We start from the raw sequence: 21,439 nt of genomic DNA, 5'->3' as shown, positions 1-21,439 counted from the left end.
AAGCAAAACTTGTACGTTACGTACTAAGTACTTCCAAGGTAACCCCAAGCAAGAGATCCAAACAAATTTAAGATCATACCACTCATCAAATATTATAAGGATGGGAAGTTCCCAGATAGAATTAAATATTATAGTGTTTTTTTTTTTTTTATCAATGTTCTATTTCTAAAAATCATTGAAGAGTTAGAAAGAATATTTTTTTTAGATAAATACTCATCTCAATATATAAAATGATTTGAGCCCATATTTAATTTTGTTTTTAGTTTATTTAATGGGAAAATTATTGGTATTTCAAACCCTTTTTTTCTCTAGAGAAGTGCTACAAGAATAAAGTATTTTATAAAAGTAAACTCACAAATGATGTAGTTTTATATGATTCGTTAAATTTACTTTACAATAAAAAATAGTTTTATAATCTAACATACCACATCAAGCCACGTCAATTTATGAGTTCATTTTTGTTAAATTTTATTCTGGCTAAAGTATTTATCTTTTCTCTAAGAAAAACATCATGAGCCGGCCCAAAGCTTCGGTCTTTGCAAGATCTTTTTAGGGGGGTTTTGTGAGGATCCTCACTGAGTGAGCTTGGAAGTACGGGTGCAGCTTGCGTGTGGTTACCACCAACGCAAAGGTGAGTTGCTCTATGCGAGGGCATCTGGCTTCAGCTCCACGATATACTCAGCCGGTGTAGTAGATTGGCCTTTGGACTCCATCCTCTTCGCGCACTAATGCCGACGTGACTGCCTGGGGGAAGACTTCCAGGTACAGAATCATCGTTTCCCCACACCTAGGTTGGTTGAGGAGCAGTGGGCTCATGAGGTATTCTTTGAGAACCTCGAACTCCAGGTTGCACTCGCTGTCCCATGTCTGTGTCTTTCATAGAACCTTGAAAAAAGGCCGCCACTTGTCGGTGGATTTGGACACAAACTTGTTGAGAGCCACCACACACCCGACCAGTCTTTGTACCTCGTTTATGCTTTTGGGTGGGGCCACGTTGAGGATGGCCTCCACCTTTTCGGGATTAGCTTCAATTATGCGTTCTGACACCATGAATCCCAAGAACTTCCCTGATCCGACGTTAAAGGCGCACTTTGCTGGGTTCAACTTCATCTAGTATTGCCTCAGTATTGCAAAAGCCTCTCTTAGATCAATCAAGTGTTGTTTCGGAGTCTCACTCTTAACCAACAGGTCGTCCACGTAGACGTACATGTTTCTTCCTACTTGATTTTTGAACATATGGTTCCATTGGTAGGTGGCTCCCACATTCTTTTGCCCAAAAGGCATTGTCATGTAACAATATAGGCCTCGATCGATGATGAAGGAGGTATTTTCCTTGTCCTCTAGGTTCATACAAATCTGGTTATACCCAGAGTAAGCATCCATGAAACTAAGCATACGACGGTCTGTTGTGGAGTCGACAATCAGATCGATGCGGGGAAATAGGAAGCTGTCCCTCGGACAGGCTTTGTTAAGGTTGGTGAGTCGACGTACATTTTCTATTTTCCGCTTGGCTTTTTTACGATCACCACGTTGGACAGCCATTCTGAATAGTGGGTTTCTTGGATGAATCCAACGGCTAACAGGTGGTCCATTTCCTTAGCTATGGTGACGTTCTTTCCTACACTGACACTTCAGCTTTTCTACCTCATTCCTTTGGCCTTTGAGTCTACGTTAAGGTTGTGCTGTATGATTTCAGGGCTATTCCTGGCATGTCCTTATGGCTCCAAGCAAATATTTCTTGGTGCTCGACGAGGAGTCGTTGCATGGTGCTCCGTGCTTCCATCATCAGTTTGTTGTCGATCCTTGCCATGGCTTCTAGTCGATACAAGTTTAGAGGGACGAACTTCAATAGCTTGTTTGGTTCCATTGTTTTGAGTCTTTGCTTATCTTAGACTTCGCCTTCGGCTCAAGCACAATCGGGAGGCAGTAGCAAGGTACAGTCATCCACCGTAGGGCACACTGCACTCACCCCACCACTCTGAGGCATCCTTTTCTGGGTATGTTCCCTCTTCTCTTCCTCGGCGTCTCCTTAGATCCTGGGAGTTTACCTTTCTCGTTGGTCAGCTTCCAAGTTGTCTGGAACGGGTTATCGCAGGCATACAAAGTACACACAAGATTTTAAAAAATCTCACAAATGGCGCCACTATTAATGTTGTGTTTCGTATGCCTTTGGATTAGGTTCCAGCAACTCAAGTCTTCCGAACTAGGCCTGTGAAAATAAAGAAGAAGGCAACTAGAAAATGGTGGCCTTGGGGCCGGAGATTCTCAATTGTCAAAGTTGGTATTGTCTTTTGGAAGCTTGTAAATAATGAAAGAGTCTAGGGATCTGAGAGAGTTTCTCGTATTTAGAAGTTACTATTTATACCGAGAGTTTTGGAGGGGGGAGATCGTATCTACCATTGTGGAGTCCATGTCCTTTGTCCTTTGTATTATTTCTTTTGTTATAGTCTTTTAATGCGGCGTGCTTCTGTGACAATTTCATTAATGTGGCGTGTAGCTCGGGTAATAGTGTCATTAATGCGGCGTGATTTCCTGATTTGCTTAATCTGTAGTGGTCCGTTGATGTACCCATTTCAGAGGATCAAGGGTTCTCCATCTTTCCCATTCTGCCTTATACAAGTCCCCATGAGCAGAGTGTGGCCGAGCGACGTCAGGCCTATCCATCTCATCGGTCATCATTGTTTACTTTTCCTTATAGACGACTTATTTTATGGGCAAGTTTGAATTCCGAGACCGAGTATCAGGTTGAAGTCGAGTGAGCTTGTGAAGTGAGGGGAAAATCCCCTTACACCACTCATCAAATATTATGAGGATGAGAAGTTCATCACAAATAAAATTAAATATTATAGTGTTTTTTCTTCTTTATCAATGTTCTATTGCTAAAAATAGATAGAAAGAATATTGTTTTTCTGAGATAAAATACTCATCTCAATATATAAAATGATTTGAGCCGATATTTCTTTATTTATTTTTAGTTTATTTAATGAAAAAATTATGGATATCTCAAGCCTTTTTTTATTTTATTTTATCTATACAGTCATAAGAATTCACCAAAATAAATTTACAAATTGATGTGACTTTATATGTGAGATTTATTTTACAATAAAAATAAATTTACAGCATCAAATCACAATAATTTATGTGTTTATTTTTATGAAATTCTTCTCTTTTCTCTAATGTTGAATTGTTGACCTAAGTATAAATGATGAAGAATTCTTTGGATTTGAAAAAAAGAAAATCTTTAGAAATTTGACCACTAATCCAAGACCAGAATATCTGTGGGACTCCTGAACTTAACCAAACAATATTTTGTTATTTTGTGACCTATAAAGCAATATTAATATGGTTTAACATGTAACATGTTTCAACCAAATAAGTTTTTGTCTGTGACTTCTGTAGTTTAACGACAAATCCTTAAGGGTGTATGTGGATGTTGAAGTGAGTTGAGTTGAGTTGAGTTGTGATGATAAAATCTTATTAGAATATTATTTTTTAATATTATTATTATTTTGAAATTTGAAAAAATTGAATTGTTTATTATATTTTGTATTGGAATTTGAAAAAGTTGTAATGATGAGTTGAGATGAATTTAGTAATCAAGCGAAGCCTAACTCTTGTTGAGATGATCAATTGCTATGAAAGTATAAAAAAATAAAAAATAAATAAATAAAAAAAACTAGATTTAGTGCAATCAATTGTCAAATATTTTCAAAGTCTAAAGTTTGAGATCCTTGAAGTCATTGACGTGGGGAGAGGAGCGTAGAAACACGAGAGGAGCGTAGAAACACAACATGGATAATATTGCCAATTATTTAACACAAGATCACATTTTTCAATCGAAGTTTTTTGTGGCGACTTTTGATTGCTGCAAAAACAGACTCATTTGTATTTTATTTGCCAAATTAAAAAGAGTAGTTAATTTAAGAGGACTGTATTGCAGTCCTAATACATGAAATAACCATCTTATCCCCATTTTATAGCGTGCAATGAAGACCTCAAATGGGACTGCAATAAGAATAATTCATACAAAGAAGGATGTATTAGTAAAGATTTAAAAAAAAAAAAAAAAAAAACAATGGCCATTACATTTCTTTGCATTTTTTTTTTTTTATTTCTTTCGTGTCTCTCGCGCTTTCTTCTTCTCTCTTCACACCTCTACCCTCTTAAGAAAAATCAGAAGCTAGTTTTCATTTCTGAAAGCTCTCCTCATTCAAGTTCATTCATGTATGCTCTCTCCTTGGCAGAACCAGACCTCTCTAGGTGCCACGCACAAATCAAGAAATGGTCCAAACATCTATTATTAGATATATCAGTTCCTCTGCAAGATACAATCCTGTTTGGGCATTACTTATCACAACAGTCATTTCAGATTTTGAAAGCCATAAACCACAAGAAACAGATTAAGACCCACTAAGAAGAATTTCAAACACCCACAGAAACGAAAAAATACACAAAAACACCCAAAAATCCCACATCAAAACAAAAACACCCACAGAAAAAATACTAGAAAAAAAATATGAAAGATTTAGAGAGAGAAAGACATTTGTAAATTGTAGATCTGCAAACATATAGTGGGTATTTGGATTATTGATTATGCCGAAACCCAAACCCAACCTAACCTTCAAATAATCCTTACTTGAGAAAGTGAAGACGCGCTTGAATCTGAAAGAATGAGAGAGCCACGGAGATGGGACTTGGGAAACAGAGTGAACTCAGTGAGAATGAGAGAGTGAGCTGCGACAAAATGTGAGACACAGAGAGAGCTCAGAGAGGAGAGGAGAGGAGAAAGGGTAGAAATGAAAATGAGTAAACGACGCTTTTTGTTTAAAATCGGGTAACGGGTAATACCGTTAAAATGAAAAAACGGTGCGGCCATTTCCGTTTCCAATTTTACCTATGAACGGGTCGGGTTTTCGGGTCGGTTCAATTCACAAAACGATCGAGGTCGGGCATTCGTCTTTTTTGTTCAGCCCTAGTTGTATTGCAAACATGAAATTGAAAATAAATTAAATAATCTAATAAATAAAATTACAGATAAAATAAAGAAAAAAAATATAATTATAATAGAAAAACTTGTAGGTAGGTCCTGAATTATTTTTCTGCCCTAAAAACTCTTATAATTTCTTGTGTATATTGAATGAATGTTCAACATCAAAGATATCAATTGAAATGCATAAGCTTTGGAGCAAACCTCAACAACCTATCCAAAGCATGGAGAGAGAACTTCCTTGCAAACAAATAGCAAATATCTGTGCTCTTTCCATTGTACTTACATTGGCTACCACTCCTTAACCTCTTCAAAAAATCAATGGTGACATCTGTTCTTAGATACCTAGATGGATGGGGTCCACCCTTTGACCAGTCAACCCAAGTCAACGTCCTATTTGAATTCCTCCTCCAAAATTGGATACTAACTAATGTTGGCAAGTAGTGCTCATCCGAATAACATGAGTTCTTGCAATGTTTTTCAAATATTGGGAAATATCTTTTGTCTGAAATTACTTCAATGGCAAGTTCACGGTCCATCTCGAACCATTGGGACCCTTTCCTCCATTGCGAAAGCTTAATTTTGGGCTTCATTTTTGGGCTATATCGACCTCGGCCCACTTTGCTCGGTAAATCATAGGCCTCCACAAAATTTTCCATCGAGCCCATTAGATAATTGTAAATCGTAGAGAAATTGAACAAAGGAATGCACGACTCCGAGAGGAGGACGAAACGTTGGTTCGACATGTCAAGCAACGCATTCGCTAGCAGGCGGCGCTCCGCTTCCACCATGTTAAACTTCCCCCATCTCACGGCCTGAAACACATTGTAAGGGGAAAGGTCAATCCATGTGGCCGGAGCAACAAGTAAACTTTTGAAAACCCTGTTGAAAAACAAAATATTATTGAGGCCCAAGTTGAAACTTTGAAATTGAAGCCCAATCATGGATCCCAAAGTTGCAATTTATATCAATTTCAGTTTTTTAAGTTGGCTTTATTATGCCCATAATTACTTAACTCAAAGTCATCTATATATTTTAGAAAAAATTTTCTTATCAACTACTATTCATCATCCTATATTCTATGAAAAATACTTCTACACTTTATGAAAAAAGTATAGGTGTGGAGTGTGTGATGTGAACAATTGCTGATTTATAGCAAAACTCTATGCCTTAATTCTCTTACTTACAAACTCAAAAAGATTATAAAAACAAAACAAAAAAAAATAGAATTTAATTACTTTTTCAAACTGCATTTAGATGTTGAACTGAGTTGAGTTAAGATAATAAAATATTATTAGAATATTATTTTTTAATATTATTATCATTTTAGGATTTAAAAAAAATAAATTGTTAATTATATTTTATGTTGAAATTTGAAAAAATTGTAATAATGAGTTTAGATGAGTTTATCATCCAAACGTACCTAGCTGACTGATATGCAGTGTTTCCACATCAGTAATCACGAATTTTGTCGTGTTAATAAATAAGCTTGCAAATATATATATTTTTTCCTCTCGATCAAACTATCAAGACCATTAGATCTCCATATAATAATAAAAAAAAAATGGAGCATGTCAAGCTAACTTTTGAAGAGATACTGCATTTTCAGGTCACATGCATGCAACATTTTATATATGGCCATAAAATCCGCAACAACTTTTGCTGTCTGTGAGGACTTGAGATTGAGGAAAAGAACGAAGAAAAGAATCAAGAAAAGTGGGTTTCTGAAGCAGAAAGGCAGGGGGTTAGGAATTATGAGAATAATGAAATTTTCGTTTCCTTTCCAGTGGCAAAAAGGGTACGTAGAATCAAAGAAATGAATGAAACGCATCGATCGCTATCACAGAATATTAATCCCAAAGCCAAAATGAAATTTTCGGATAATTAAGTGTTACGGCCACAAAAAAGATCTCATAGAAGAAAACTCACAAACTAATATTATTTTATATAATACATTAAATCGACTTTGTGTATATATATATATATATATATATACACAAAATTATCAAGGAAAGTTTTATTAGCGTGAATCTCTCGAACAGTATTTAATAAGAGTAATGTTAGAATGGGAAGAAAAATGTCAAAATGAGAACATGACAATTGTGATTAATTCCTATATAATTAATATTAATTACGACTAGTTTTCAAGAAAAAAAAAAGAGAAATTGGACCTTTTTAAAAAGAAAACAAGAGGACTTGAATATGTTAAATGCAAAGATAGAATATCAATAATAAATACTAAAAACTTGAAAAAAGAAAACACATGCTTCTTTCAGATTGGTTATAATTTTGTCACTTAATCTTGCATAAATCAGTCTCTATTGGACCATAATACAAATAGAATAATACTACTCCCATCAAGAGTGGGTATCCAGAAAAGCCAACCATTTTTTTTTTTTTTAACTTAATGGTAAAGAAAGTAATTTCTAATAAGTTTGTGGTTTTTTTAAAAAAAAAAAAATATATATATATATATATATATATACACACACACACATATATATATATACACTATTAGTAGAAATTTTCTATGGGCTTTCTATGTGGGTGTAGCATTACCCATACAAATAATGTCTAATTAGGTATATATATCAAATAAATAGATAATAATAGTTGGTAGGGACTTTTATATATGAGAATTATTACAGACACAAAGAGATTATATAAAAGTAAATCCATAAATTGATGTAGATTTATGACATCCGTTCAATCTATTTTACAATAAAAGTAATTTTACAATCTGATGCATCACATCAAATTACGTCAATTTGTGAGTTTACTTTTATATAATCCTTTTGTAGTTAAAATATTTCTCTTTATATAATATATATATATATATATATATATATATGCACACCATGCAGTATCACATGCATGTCTTTTATAAATAAATATATATATATATATATATATATATATATATATAAAACTGCTCTGCTTTTTAGAAAAAAAACTTTTGCACTCTTACGGCAAAAGGAATGACAAAAAATGTTTGTTAATCTTTATTTTAGGATTTGATCTGCTAGCTGTACAAATAAAGGTAATATATAAAAGTAGCTAATTATTCTAGTTTATAGCAAATAGTTTTGAGTCATAAATTACACTTTGTAACAGAAAATAATAATGATACACACACAATCCAATCCTTATACAATTATGTTTTAAAATAAAAGGCATTTATGTAAATTGATATTTGAAAAAACAGTACAATAAACACACATTAATATCCATGAAAACGTTTGGACTGCTAACACCAAGTTGTTATATAACACCTAGTGCTCATCAAAATATATATATATATATATACATAAATATATATATATATGTATATGTATGAATACGTACTTTTTTTTTTTTATTCGGGAGGGTGTCGAACTCAAGACCTTCATTTGGAAGTTTGGGTATTATGTACTTTTCTGTTTTGGTATGTCATTGATTTTAGGATTTTGCTTTCCTCAAAAACTTGATTCTCTATTGATTTGGAGACATAAATGAGAGAAAAATATCTTCAGACTTGACATAAATCATGAGGAAGAAGATCGAGAAAAAGGGAAAACAGGAATAATAATATTCTGACCTTGCTTGGGATCCTCCGGCCATGGAAAACCGAATTTTGGGGCACTGTTCCATTGAAAGATGGATTTGGGTGCACATAAACAGAGTACAGACCTTCATGCCCTTTGAAGAACATCTCCCAGAGTGGAGCCAACAGCACAGGCCCTTTTGTCAGAAACATGAATGCAACTTTTGGGGTGCGTTTGAATGGGAAATCATGAATTCTGGGAACCATTGAAGCTCTCCACAGTAACTGTTCGTCTTCCATATCGTGCATGACATGGGGTGGTTTCAAGAACTCTGTTAACCCAACTCGACTGTGATTATTATTAATCTTGGCTGCAGTAGTTTTGAATGAAAGAAAAGTTGGAGGGCATGGTGGCGATGATGATGATGGTGGTGATGATGATGATGATTTAAGGGTAGGTATGAGGAGTTGGTTGAGATGCAAGTTGAAGGAGAAATCTCTGAGATAGAAACTGAGTGTGAGGCCAAGGGCTAAGCCGGAGCAGAAGAGAAGAAAATAGAAGATGAGGCTGTGGAGGTGCATTTGGGCATTGAGCAGCAGTTTTGGGGATGACATTGCTGACCCTTGTTGCAGTTTGTTCTTCATGGTGAGAAGATAGAAAGACAGAACGGAGAGAGAGAGAGAGAGAGAGAGAGAGAGAGAGAATGGTAAGCTTGACGAAGGTTATAGGCTTCTCAACTCAGAAAGATTGTTTAAATATTGATCTCTTATGCAGGCACTGTATCTATATATATGCCTATACATTTAATGAGCAAATTAAATGGTCTTTTGATTTTATTTATTTTATTTTATTACAGTAATTAATTATGATCAATTAGACACCTCAAATTCTGTGGTGTTTTTTGCCCTCGTATGTTTTCAGAAAACTTCTCAACTCATCTATATTATCTAATCTAATCATTATAATTTTTCCAAATTTTCATACAAAATAAAATAAACAATTCAACTTTTTCAAATTTCAAAATAATAATAATATTAAAAAATATTTTATAATAATATTTTATTTAATTTTTAATTTTTATTTTAACGTCTTTCATCTCATCTGTGAAAACAAACGAGAGATTTTTAAGATATATAATTAAAATTAATTATGTTGAGTATCTTCAAAAACAAAAAACTTGGAAGCTACTTTAAGACAGCAATAACATGATGAGTTGGGCAGTTAAGTTATTGAAGTTGTGAAGGTAGCCAGCAGGTAGAAGATTCATGCACTATTATGTACATGGGCACTGATATGAAAGATAATCACTTTTGGGTTTTATTCCTTGATTTGCATTCTCATTATTAACAATACTAGCACCCGAGATCATATCAAAGAAGGATTTTTTTTTTTTTACTAATTTTGTACAATAAAAAAGTTTTTTGGACAAGGATGTTCCGGAATTTCGAATAAAGTTAGCATTCGTTTGTTCTCGTAGATGAGATGAAATAAGTTGATATTAAAATTAAAAGTTAAATGTTAAAATATATTTTTTAATATTATTTTTGTTTTAAAATTTAAAAAAATTGAATTGTTTATTTTATTTTGTGTGAAAATTTAAAAAAAATTTAATAATAAAATGAGGTAAATTGAGAAAAATTATGAAAACAAACAACGCAACTCACTTTATACCTCTATCTTTCACGTACTTTAAAGTTAAAACATAAAATTTGGACAAGAATAAACTATTCCTATATAAACTTTTGGAAGAAAATTCCCATACATTTTGAATTAGATTCCTGCCCCAATTTCCAAGATTAAAATCTTCTCATTTCCTTTTAAATTTAAAAATTTCATGTGGGAGAAAAATAGATATTTTAAATCTTATCTAAAAATCGGCAAATATAATAATAAAAATTGTAAAATGTACATAAAATCTCTATCTATTTTTTCAGTTGAAGCCCTCAAATTAATTATCTTTCCCGTTTTAAATCTAAAGTACCTATTAGAATTAGAAAGCCCCGAGACTTCTTATTTCTCATCCTTATTCATTTAGTTTTTGTTGATGATGTGTGGTTGGGGTGGAATTTTCTTTGATATGAAAAGATAGCTCGGTTTGCGTTTTCCGGGAGTTGGCTAAAAGTTGAGAGTATCATTCAGATTTTCACGTCTAACATCCCTCTCACTTGTCAATTCCTCGATTGGCCGACTTACATGTGTTTCAGTGAGGTTAATTTGATGTTTTCATATTGTTCTCCATATGTTATCACAAGTTTAATGTACATGAAATACTCTATGAGGGGAGTAATCCCTAGGGCCCGAATAGTTTTAGGGTCCGAGGACAAGGGTTGGGTCGGACCAGGTCGACCCTGGGACCTGGGAGGGGAAGCAATCAGGTGACACGTGCTGGCTAGAGGATGGAAGACAGAGCTGTCTGACATCATTGATGGTCGACAGTCAGGGACAGTCCCTGCCCTTGGACCCCGACGTCTGGACAGGCCAAAGGGATGAATGCACCTGATCGGGGCCACGCCGCATTTAATGGGACGAAAAGGGGCACACCACGACAAGAAACCACATCGCATTTAATAAATCTCGGGGTTGGGCATGCGATGACGTGCCTCATAGGGTGTCAATAGCAGTTGCGATCAAGTTTGGCAAGTCTGCTACGCAGTAGGGAGATAGCAAGGACACCCAACTCCAATACGGAGCGACACACCCACCATCTCCTTCCTGAGGAATGCCCCGACCAGGTATATATACCCCCTCCCTCAGCCAGGCGAGGGGTTCAGACACGTTGACACTTCAATTAGTAATTCTTCCAAGGAACTCACACTGACTTTAGAATCGGAGACGTCCCCCACCACCCTGAAGCCCTTATTTCTCTCTAATAGCAAGTGGACAAATTGGGCCCCTGTAAAGTTGCTAGGTTGCGAAACACGACATCAACAATAACGTCGTCTGTGAGATCTTTTTTCCTATAGTAGAGTGTCCTTCCCAAGCATCATGACGAGAAGAAGAACAATTCGAAGCAATGGAAACATTGGCCAACGAGATGGGTGAAATCATAAGAAAAGTCATGGAAGAAGTACCGGCTCTCCACTAGGAGAATGCTGCTCTGCAGAGAACCAAAGAGGAACTGGAGGGAGATGAGCCTAGCCAACATGCCGAATCACGGCAGATCCCAGAGGCCGTGGCGGCCGAAGAAGAAAGGCGCAGAAGGCACTTTGAGCTCCCAGAGCTTGAGGATAAATATGCTAAAATGGACAAACAGATAGGCACGTCGTCCTCGGTGGAACAGCTGCTCACAAGCATGAACCTATTGTATAGTGCCGAAGTCATGACAGTTCCTTTCCCACCGAGGTTCAAAGTTCCACAAGTAGATACATACGACGGGTCCAAGGACCCCCTGAAGCACTTGGAAACGTTCAAGACCCACATGACCCTGCACGGGTTCCCAGGAGAAATCGCGTGCAGAGCATTCCCACTCACACTAAAAGGGGCGACGAGGACTTGGGTTCAGATCCTTGCCGCTCGGTACTATTGACAGCTTCACCGAGCTAACCTATCTCATATTGACTCAGTTCACGGCAAGCCGGGAGAGGAGGCGCCTGGCCGCCTACCTCCTGATGGTGAAGCAGTAGGACAACGAAAGCCTGAAGTCATACCTCTCCTGGTTCAATCAGGAGCGTATGACCACAGATGACCAGGATGAGAAGATCACCCTGGCGGCCCTACTGGGAGGAATCTGGCCCCTGAACCCGTTCATGACCAAGATAGCCTGGAGAACCCCCACAACACTAAGGGGGTTTATGGACCGAGTCGACGGCTTCATTAAAGTCGAATACACCCTCAGGGCATTAATGGCTTCCCAGAGGATCGAGCTAGAGCAAGCAGACAAAAAGGTTGTTGGACAAAAAGGCGGCTCAAACTGCGAGGGGACACAAGAAGGGAGCACATGAGGCCAAAAGGAAGGGTGAAGTGTCGGCTCCGGCGCGTACGGGCCCCATGCACACATGAGTTTGGCCGTCGAAGACAAACGTACCCCAAGCCGACGGAAGGGCCAAGAGAGCCGCAAGTAATGTTCCTACCACCTAGCGGACCAGCACAATACTGAACACTGCTATACCTTGAACTGAATGAGGGAGTCGTTGGAGGGTCTGCTCGAGCAGCAACGACAAATGGCAGGTGGACAAGAACACCGTGACAACGGCCATCCGAGGGCCCGACAGATTGACAGCCTGAATAGACGGAGGCCTAGGAGAGAGGCCCGGAGGAGCCCGCGACGCTGAGGCAAACAACCTGGTAGGTTAGATCTATACGATTGCAGGAGGATGCGCGGGAGGAGGTGCCACCTCGTAGGCTCGAAGGGCCCAGTACGAGGAAGTATTCACGACTGGAAGAGTCGGGACTGGCACCAGGAAGCATGCCAGGGGAGGAGCGATAACCTTCGATGAGAAGGACAAGGATGGCATCCTCCACCCCCACGACGATGCATTGGTGGTTACCGTACAAATCAACAACTTCACTACCAGAAGAGTCCTCGTAAAAAATAGCAGTTCGGCCGACATCCTATTCTAGGAAGCTTTTGTCAGGATGAGGGGATCAATCTGGACCAACTGCGTCCGGCCCCAACGCCACTCAAGGGCTTCACAGGCAACATCGTCTAGCTAATGGGGGCCATCACGTTGTCCTTCCTTATCGGGAAGGCCCCCAGGACTTCAGCCATGATGGTCGACTTCCTGGTGGTGAAGGCCTAAGAGTAGTAACCTCCACCTGCCACCTCAAGATGAAGTTCCCCACAGACTTGGGGATGGGAGAGGTCTGCAGCGGGCAAATGCTAGCCCAGGAATGCTATGCCCAGGAGCTAATGCACGAAGTTCAGGAAGTCAAGATGATCGGGGAAGTGGGAGAGGCGGTCGAGCCACCTTCGCCCCCAACCCCAGGCGAATGGGATAAGGAAGTCCGAGACGAGCAAGCACTACGGCAGGCAGAGCCCAATGAGCCCCTGGAGTTAGTCTCTATAGACCCACAAATGCCTGAGCGCATCGTGAAGGTGGGAACCAAAATGGCCCTGAAATTAAGGCAGGCCATGAAACGGCTCCTCGTCGAGCACCAGGACGTGTTCACCTAGAGTCACGATGAGATGCCCAGGATCGACAACTCAATCATCGAACACCGCCTCTACATCGACCCCCAAGGCCAGGAAGGTCAAGTAAAAATGCCGAGGTTTCAGTGCGGAAAAGTATACGACTATGGTCGAGGAAGTGGATCGTCTCCTTGAGCAGAGTTTATCCAGGAAGCCCACTATCCCGAATGGCTTTCCAATGTGGTGCTGGTCAAGAAGGCAAGCGGAAAGTGGAGACTGTGCGTCGACTTCATGAACCTGAACAAGGCTTGCCCAAAAGATATCTTTACACTCCCCCACATTGATTTGATAGTGGACTCAACAATCGATCACCTACTTCTCAGCTTCACGGACGCGCACTCCAGTTATAATTAGATCCATATAAGCCCCGATAACAAAAACAGGACAACATTCATCATGGACAGAGGACTCTACTGCTACAGGCCATGTTGTTTAGTCTGAAGAACGTCGGCACCACATACCAGCGGCTAGTCAACCGAATGTTCAAGCAGCAGATCAGTCGGAACATGGAGGTGTATGTAGATGACTTGCTGGTGAAGAGCAAGAAACTCGAACAACACCTGTCTGACTTAAGGGAAGCTTTTGCGGTGCTCCAACGCTACCAGATGAAGCTCAACCCACTGAAGTGCGCCTTCAGAGTCGAGTCCAACAAGTTCCTAGGCTTCATGGTCTCCGAGTGAGGCATCGAGGCCAACCCAGAGAAAGTGAGAAAGTAGAGGCAATAGTCGAGATCCCCCCCCCCCCCCCCGGGCGATGCCGGGAACCTTCATGAAGTCCAGAGACTCGTCGGCCGAGTGGTGGCCTTAAATCACTTTATCGTCCAGTCAACCGACCGATGCCTCCCATTCTTTAAGGTCCTGAGGAATGCCCAGGAATGGGACACTGCAATCAATGAAGCGTTCGTCGAACTGAAGGAGTACCTGGCCCACCCGCCACCACCTGGCCGTGTCACCACAGGCTATGTTCGCAGTAGTAATTCGAGATACAGAGGAGGGATAGTGGCTGGTCTATTATACGAGCAAACGTTTCACAGGGCAGAGGCTAGGTACCCGCGGATAGAGATGCAGGTAATCGTGTTTGTAGTAGCCGCGAGGAGGTTGAGGCCATACTTCCAAACCCATCCTGTGAAAGTGTTCACTGACATTCCCCTCAAGAAGATCATGCAGAAGCCCGACACGTCTGGTAGGCTTGCCAAACGGGCAATCGAGCTAAGTGAATTTGACATAGACTACCTGCCCCGTACAGCGATTAAAGGGCAAGTGTTGCGGACTTCATAGCCGAGTTCACAAGTTTCCCAAAGGAGATACAAATGGCACCCCAAGGAAAACCTTGGCAGGTTTACATGGATGGATCGTCCTGCTAGGCCCGATTTCCAGGAAGTCATCAACTAGATGTCAGGAGAATTCACCACAAAAGGCGAGAAGTTGAAGAAGTACCTCTAGCAGGTGTGTGAAGAGTACGACCTCTTCCACTACTTCCGCATACAGCAAATCCTGAGGGGAGAGAACCAAAAGGCGGATAGCTTGGCGAAGGCCGCCTCGGGGCAAGAGGAGCTCCTTCTTCACAAACATATGATGGTCAGGACGGTCGACGCCCCGTACCTCCTGAATGGGCCACAGACATCATGAAATTTCTATAGAATGGCGAAGTCCCGGGTGGCCCAGAGGAGGCACAAAAAGTCAAGAACAGAGTCGTGGGGTTCACGTTGTTGGGAGGGGTCCAATACAAGAGAGGTTTCTCCGAAAACCTTCCTAAGATGTATCTCACCAGACGAAGTCCAATACGTGCTGGACAAGATACACGAAGACATCTGTAGAAACAACTTAGTCGGAAGAGAATTGGTCGCAAGGGTAACCCAAGTTAGATGCTACTGACCCCATTCACTCTGTGATGCGGAGAACTTCGCAAGGAAATGCCTAAAATGTTGTGCTGCCCACCAAAGGAGTTAACTTTGATCACCTCTCCATGGCCTTTTGTGTAGTGGGGACTAGACTTGATCAGTCCATTCCTAGTGGCTATTGGGTCCAGCACTTCGACCCGAGCGTCAATGACGAAAGAATGAAGGAAAACCTGAATCTCCTAGAAGAAAGACATGAAGAAGCTGCAGTGCGAACGACGAGCAACAAAAGGAAAGCGGAGTAGTACTTGAACAAGCGAGTGAGGCCGCACTCCTTCAAAATAGGAGACCTAGTGCTAAAATAGACCGGGGTGACCACCCAGGAGGAAGGGAAATTGGGGTCGTGATGGGAAGGCTTGTGCGTAGTAACAATGAGCAACAGACCCGATTCCTACCGCCTCACCCAATCAAGGCCACGAACTCCCCCATTCGTGGAACGCCGAGCACCTAAAGAGGTACTTCACTAAGGGATTATGAATGTTATCCATGAATGGAGTCCATGCACTTATAAATGTATCCGGTAAACTTATAAATAAAGATATGTGGATGTTCGCCTCAAACTCGCCGAATTGTCAAAACTAAAAACCAACAAAGTCGAGTCCCTAGACTCGCCGCGGGGTTGCCCACATGACCACTCGGATACAAGTTCCTAGACTTGCCGAGCCTCGTGTCTAGCAAGGTCGAGTCCTTAGACTCGCCGCAGGGTTGAGGTCGAGCCAGAGCATCCCGAGTTTTGCCCACATGGCCACTCGGATACAAGTCTCTAGACTTGCCTAGCTTCGTATCCAGCAAAGCCGAGTAGCTAGACTAGCTGCGGGGTTGAGGCAAGGCCAGAGCATCCTGAGCTCTACCTACATGGCCACTCGGATACAAGTCCCTAGACTTGTCGAGCCTCTTGTCCAGGCTCCAGCGAAGCCGAGTCCCTAGACTCGTTGCGGAATTGCCCACATGGCCACTTGGATACAAGTCCCTAGACTTGCAGAGCCTCGTGTCCAGCAAAGCAAAGTCCCTAGACTCGCCTAAAGGTTAAGGCCGAGTCAAAGCATCCTGAGCTCTGCCCACATGGCCACTCGGATACAAGTCCCTAGACTTGCCGTGCCTCGTGTCCAGTAAAGCCGAGTCCCTAGACTCCCTGCGGGGTTGCCCACATGGCCAATCGGATATAAGTCCCTAGACTTATCGAGCCTCGTGTCCAACTAAACCGAATCTCTAAACTCACCGCGGGGTTGCCCACATAGCCCAGGCTAGAGCATCTGAAGCTCTGTTCACATGGCCACTTGGATACAAGTTCCTAGACTTGCCGAGCCTTGTGTCCAGCAAAGCCGAGTCCCTAGACTCGTCGAGGGGTTGAGGCTGGGTTAAAGCATCCCGAACTCTACCCACATGATCACTCGAATACAAGTCTCTAGACTTGCCGTGCCTCGTGTCCAACAAAGCCTTAGACTCACCACGGGGTTGCCCACATGGCCAATCGGATACAAGTCCCTAGACTTGCTGAGCCTTGTATCTAGCAAAATCGAGTCCCTAGACTTGCCGTGGGGTTGAGGCCAAGCCAGAGCATCCCGAGCTCTACCCACATGGTCACTCGGATAGAAGTCCCTAAACTTGCCGAGTCTCATGTTCAGCAAAGTCGAGTCCCTAAACTCGCCGTAGGGTTGCCACAAGGCCATACAGTTACAAGTCTCTAGACTTGTCGAGCCTCGTGTCCAGCAAAACCAAGTCCCTAAACTCACTAAGGGGTTGCCCACATGGCCCGAGCCAGAGTATTTCGAGCTCTGTCCACGTGGCCACTCGGATACAAGTCCTTAAACTTGCCAAGTCTAGTATCCAACAAAGTTGAGTCCCGAGACTCATTGTACAAAAAAAAAAAAAAGTACGAAAAAACAAGTACACAAGCAAAAAAAAAAAATGGAGAGAAATCCAATCCATATATATGTGAGAGTCAAAATTACATACAAGTCCGGATTATGGGAAAAAAAAAAAGAGCAAAAGCAGCAAAAGGGCTCAGAGCCCGTACAATGCCGATTACTGAGGTGAAGAGGGAGCGCACGAGAAGGTTGGCGGTGTCCCTGCCTTCCCGTGGTTCACGAAGAACATGTAAGCATGAGGGTTCGATTCCAGGGAGGCCAGACTCAGAGTGTTGAAATTCGTCTTGGGATGTTCCCGCAGACGATCTCGCAACTGCTCAAGGCCCTCCATATAGCCATACCCCCAAGCTGCATTTCAAATGGCTCGAGTGTTTTGGACTTGGGACCTGATCTCCTCTAAGTACGTGGCAATGGCCTCTTGGCTGGACTCCATGGACGAGATCTGAATGTCCCAAGCCAAGATGGTGTTCGTCGCATTCACCAACTTGACTTTGAAGCTACGGGCCAGAGCCTCATACCGCTGCACCCCTGCCCTCTGGCGTCAAACTTCCTGAACGAGCGAGAAGTGCTTGAATAGCAGCTACGAGTGTCGCCTGGCGACTGAGCCCTGCTTCCGGGTCATCTGATCCTTCTCTTCCCGAAGCGCCAGAAGCCCCTCTAGGCCGACTGCAACTCCTCTTCCCTCCTCTTTAAGTCCCTCTAGGCATCGACATGCCCATCCTGGAGTCACCTACACTTCGAAAAGACCCAAGAGAGCTACTCCTTGACCATGACCAGCTCCCGCTTCAACATAAACTTCTTCCCCTTGAGCTTCTGCACCTTTTCCCTCAGAAGCCTATAGCGGTCGTTCAAGGCCTCCCAAGTCTTCAATCAACCCGTCGCGCTCCAAGGAGAGGACCTCGACCTCCCGATTCGCCTTGAAAATCTCCAGGCAAGTAAGGAAAGCCAAGGATCAGAGCGCCCTGTTTTCCTCCTCAAGCTCCCCTTGCTTTTCAACGATCAGGCCCGCCAGTTGATCTGCGGCCTATAATACAAGGGACAGCTAGGAGAAGAAAAGGAAATAAGTCGCAAGAAAAGCTAAGTAGAAACGACATACCTGGGCGAAGAGAGACCTTAGTTTTTGAGCCTCCCGCTTGATCGTCTAGGCCTGGGCCAGTGGTCTGGTTCACCCCTGCCCCGGCGTGGGAGGATTGGGATTGCGGAAGAGGAGGAAGCCCCAACTCCAACACTTGGGAGAAAAGAAAGAGCAACATCTTCCTGACCGGCGGTCTCCGGGACAAAAGGAGAAACCAAGGACCCAGTTGTGGCCGTGGGTGGAACAGGCAGAGCGGCCTCCCAAGCGAGTGTCTCCTCGAAGGAGGCAGGAGACTCCGTGACTGAGGCCCCACGAGGGGCTGGTTGGATGAAAGTGTCGAAGAAGGCGACCAGAAAAACGCTGTCCTCTTCCTCCTCTTCGACAATAAACGACGGCAGAACTGACGATAAGGCGAACGTCGAGTGTTGCATCCCCGAGAAAGAAGTTGTTCCCCAAGTATAGGGAACCGGGATCTCTGAAGCTCAAGCCGCACGCGTTGGGACCCCTCGGCCTCGCTCCTCAACACCTTGTTGGGAAGGGAGGCCTGGTCCCTCTGGCTCCACTTCGAGATGCGCCTTTCTGCTCCGGGATCCCCAGGCCTCACTTCGGGGAACCCTGCCAGCCTTGTCTGAGCCACCTTTGGCCGCTTCCCCTTGCTACAGGCTGCGGGAGGATTCAAGTGACGCATTTGGTCGTACATCCGCGTCGGTCTTTGCATCATATGGGTGGGTCGATACCAAGTATAGCATTGTCACTAGCCTGGCCTCCTTCCTCCAGGACAAATTGACGGACAGGCCCTTGGACAGGAGGATGTACGACCAAATAGCTTGAACAGGAAACTCTTGGTGGGCCTTTTCTCCCTCGGGATACTCCAATCTTGAGCCCGAGACAAAGAAAAACTTCTGGAACCAGTCCTTGATGTGCGAGTGGCGCAACTCAAGGCTGGTGATGCGCCTCCTGGCCGTGAGCGCCTAGAAGCTGCACAAACTCCCATCAAGGCCTAGCACACGATACACCGACAAGAACTCCTGAGCCATCAAGTCAGGGTACTCTTCAGAACCAGCACTGAGCACCCTCCGATAAAATGATGCAACTAGCCACCAGAAGCCGCTAGGAGTTTGGATGGAGCTGCGTGGAGGCCAACCCCAAGAAGCTAATAACGTCGCGAAAGAGGCGGCATAATGGGAGGCAAATCCCATTCGCGAACATAAAGGGGTAGAGAGCCACATGGTCTTCCATCCTGTCAAAATCCACAACGGACAGTCGACTCCTTAGGACCTCCAAAACTGCTGAAGCAAGGATGCTATACTTCGCCCTGAATGCCCGGAGGTCGACGAGGGAGACCGATAACTACATTTCCGAGCCATTCGAATGGCTGAAGACGACAGCGAGAAGAAGGAGAAGGGAACAGAAAGCTCGAGGAACGAAGAAGGGTGCATCAAAGAAGAACTCAAAGAAGGGAACGACAACAGTTGGGGAAATGAGAAGGGAGAGGCAGCAATGGCAAAAATGAGGGGGGAAGGGAGGCTTTTATAGAGCCGCACAAAAATCTAGGTGTCACTGACGACGAGGGCGTGGCCTCGAGAAGCACAATCGGTGCAGGAAAATGCAGATATGGGAAGCCATGTTGGGCACATGGAGAGCACAGGCCAATGCACGGCCCAAGATGTGGGGAGATGCGCCCCCACCGAATCCAGCAGTCAGGAAGCTGTGGAGATTTCGAGAATCGAGGCGACACAAGCATTAAATGACGTGGGTAGGTGGCCTTGGGGAACCCAATTGGTGCGGATCCTACAAACGTTGGAAGCCACAATGGGCATGTCGCGTAGGGGCCAATGCATGGCTCGAGATGTGGGAAAAAGCCCCCACCAAGTCTAACCATCGGGAAGTTGGAAAGACAACAGGAACCAAGGCAACGCAAGCATTAAATGAAGTGGATAGGTGGCCTCGTGGAACCCAACCGACGCGGATCCGTGCATACGTGGGAAGCCATGACGGATCACTAGGTTAAGCTAGGGGCAGGGCGGGATGCGATTTCAACCCCAACCCCAGTACAGGGGCGAGGGGCGGGGAGGGGGTGCCCCCACACCGTATGGTGCGGGTAGCACCCCTAATGTGTCACTTGACCATGTGACAATCGGATATTTTACAAAATAAACCTCACCCTTTGTGCCCTCTTATTTTTGAACTTTTTGTACCTCCAAAATGATAATTAAGGAAGGAACGCATACATGAGGATGCTACAATAACGTTGTTGTTGTTGTTGTTGTTATTTAGTCCATGAGAGTTATTAATTCTTTGTCATTGGTTCATGGAGGGGTCAACCATAGCAGTTTAATTAAAAAAAAAGATTCTTATCAGATTATTCTAATGCATTACGCAACAAGCTAGGTTCAGACGAAGGGAGACTTATATTCTTTCATAAATAAATAAGCAAAATTATATTATTCCAGACAACTAGAAACCACAAATTGAAGCTGCCCTTCAAATCTATGTTCTAAGGCTACATACATATATACAAGGTCGTCAAAGTATTTTAATCCCAGGACTAAAATTATAAAAATAAATAAACTTGATTGATCTGACAGTTGAGATTGGTTGGTGGCATGTTTTGGTTTGGATATTTGGTTTTACGTAGTTGATTGCATGTTTTGGTTTTGAACATGTGATTACATGCCCTAATTGTATGCATTGATGCTGATGCATGTGCAATTGCTCATTTTAAAGCATATCTCGTTGAGAATTTGAATAAGAGCACAAATAATATGCTAATGCACTGAGAAAATCTCTCTCATTCTACGTGTATAAACTAAACTTCCTGTATTAACAATAATATGTGTTGGTTTTTATGGTCTGAAATGCACTAAACAAAGGTTTGCAAGTGCTACAAATTTTATCAAACTCCCTCCCTCCCACCTTATTAGGCTTGGGTAGGCAAAATATATGATCTAAAATTTACA

General features: G+C 42.5%; 1 protein-coding gene across 1 annotated transcript; it reads right to left on the bottom strand.

The window, feature by feature from the left end:
* Window positions 1–5,106: 5,106 nt before the first annotated feature.
* On the bottom strand, window positions 5,107–9,243 carry LOC121242620 (glycosyltransferase BC10-like). The gene is made up of 2 exons (XM_041140535.1): window positions 8,565–9,243; window positions 5,107–5,802 (listed from the first exon to the last, which is right to left on the bottom strand). The coding sequence occupies exons 1-2, from the start codon at window positions 9,153–9,155 to the stop codon at window positions 5,161–5,163; spliced, it is 1,233 nt and encodes a 410-aa protein (XP_040996469.1). The 5' UTR covers window positions 9,156–9,243; the 3' UTR covers window positions 5,107–5,160.
* Window positions 9,244–21,439: the final 12,196 nt, after the last annotated feature.

Source organism: Juglans microcarpa x Juglans regia, chromosome 8D (genome assembly GCF_004785595.1).
Source record: "Juglans microcarpa x Juglans regia isolate MS1-56 chromosome 8D, Jm3101_v1.0, whole genome shotgun sequence".
NCBI classification, from domain to species: Eukaryota; Viridiplantae; Streptophyta; class Magnoliopsida; order Fagales; family Juglandaceae; genus Juglans; species Juglans microcarpa x Juglans regia.
The sequence above is the reverse complement of the archived record's forward strand: the minus strand, read 5'-3'. Positions and strand labels throughout refer to the sequence as shown.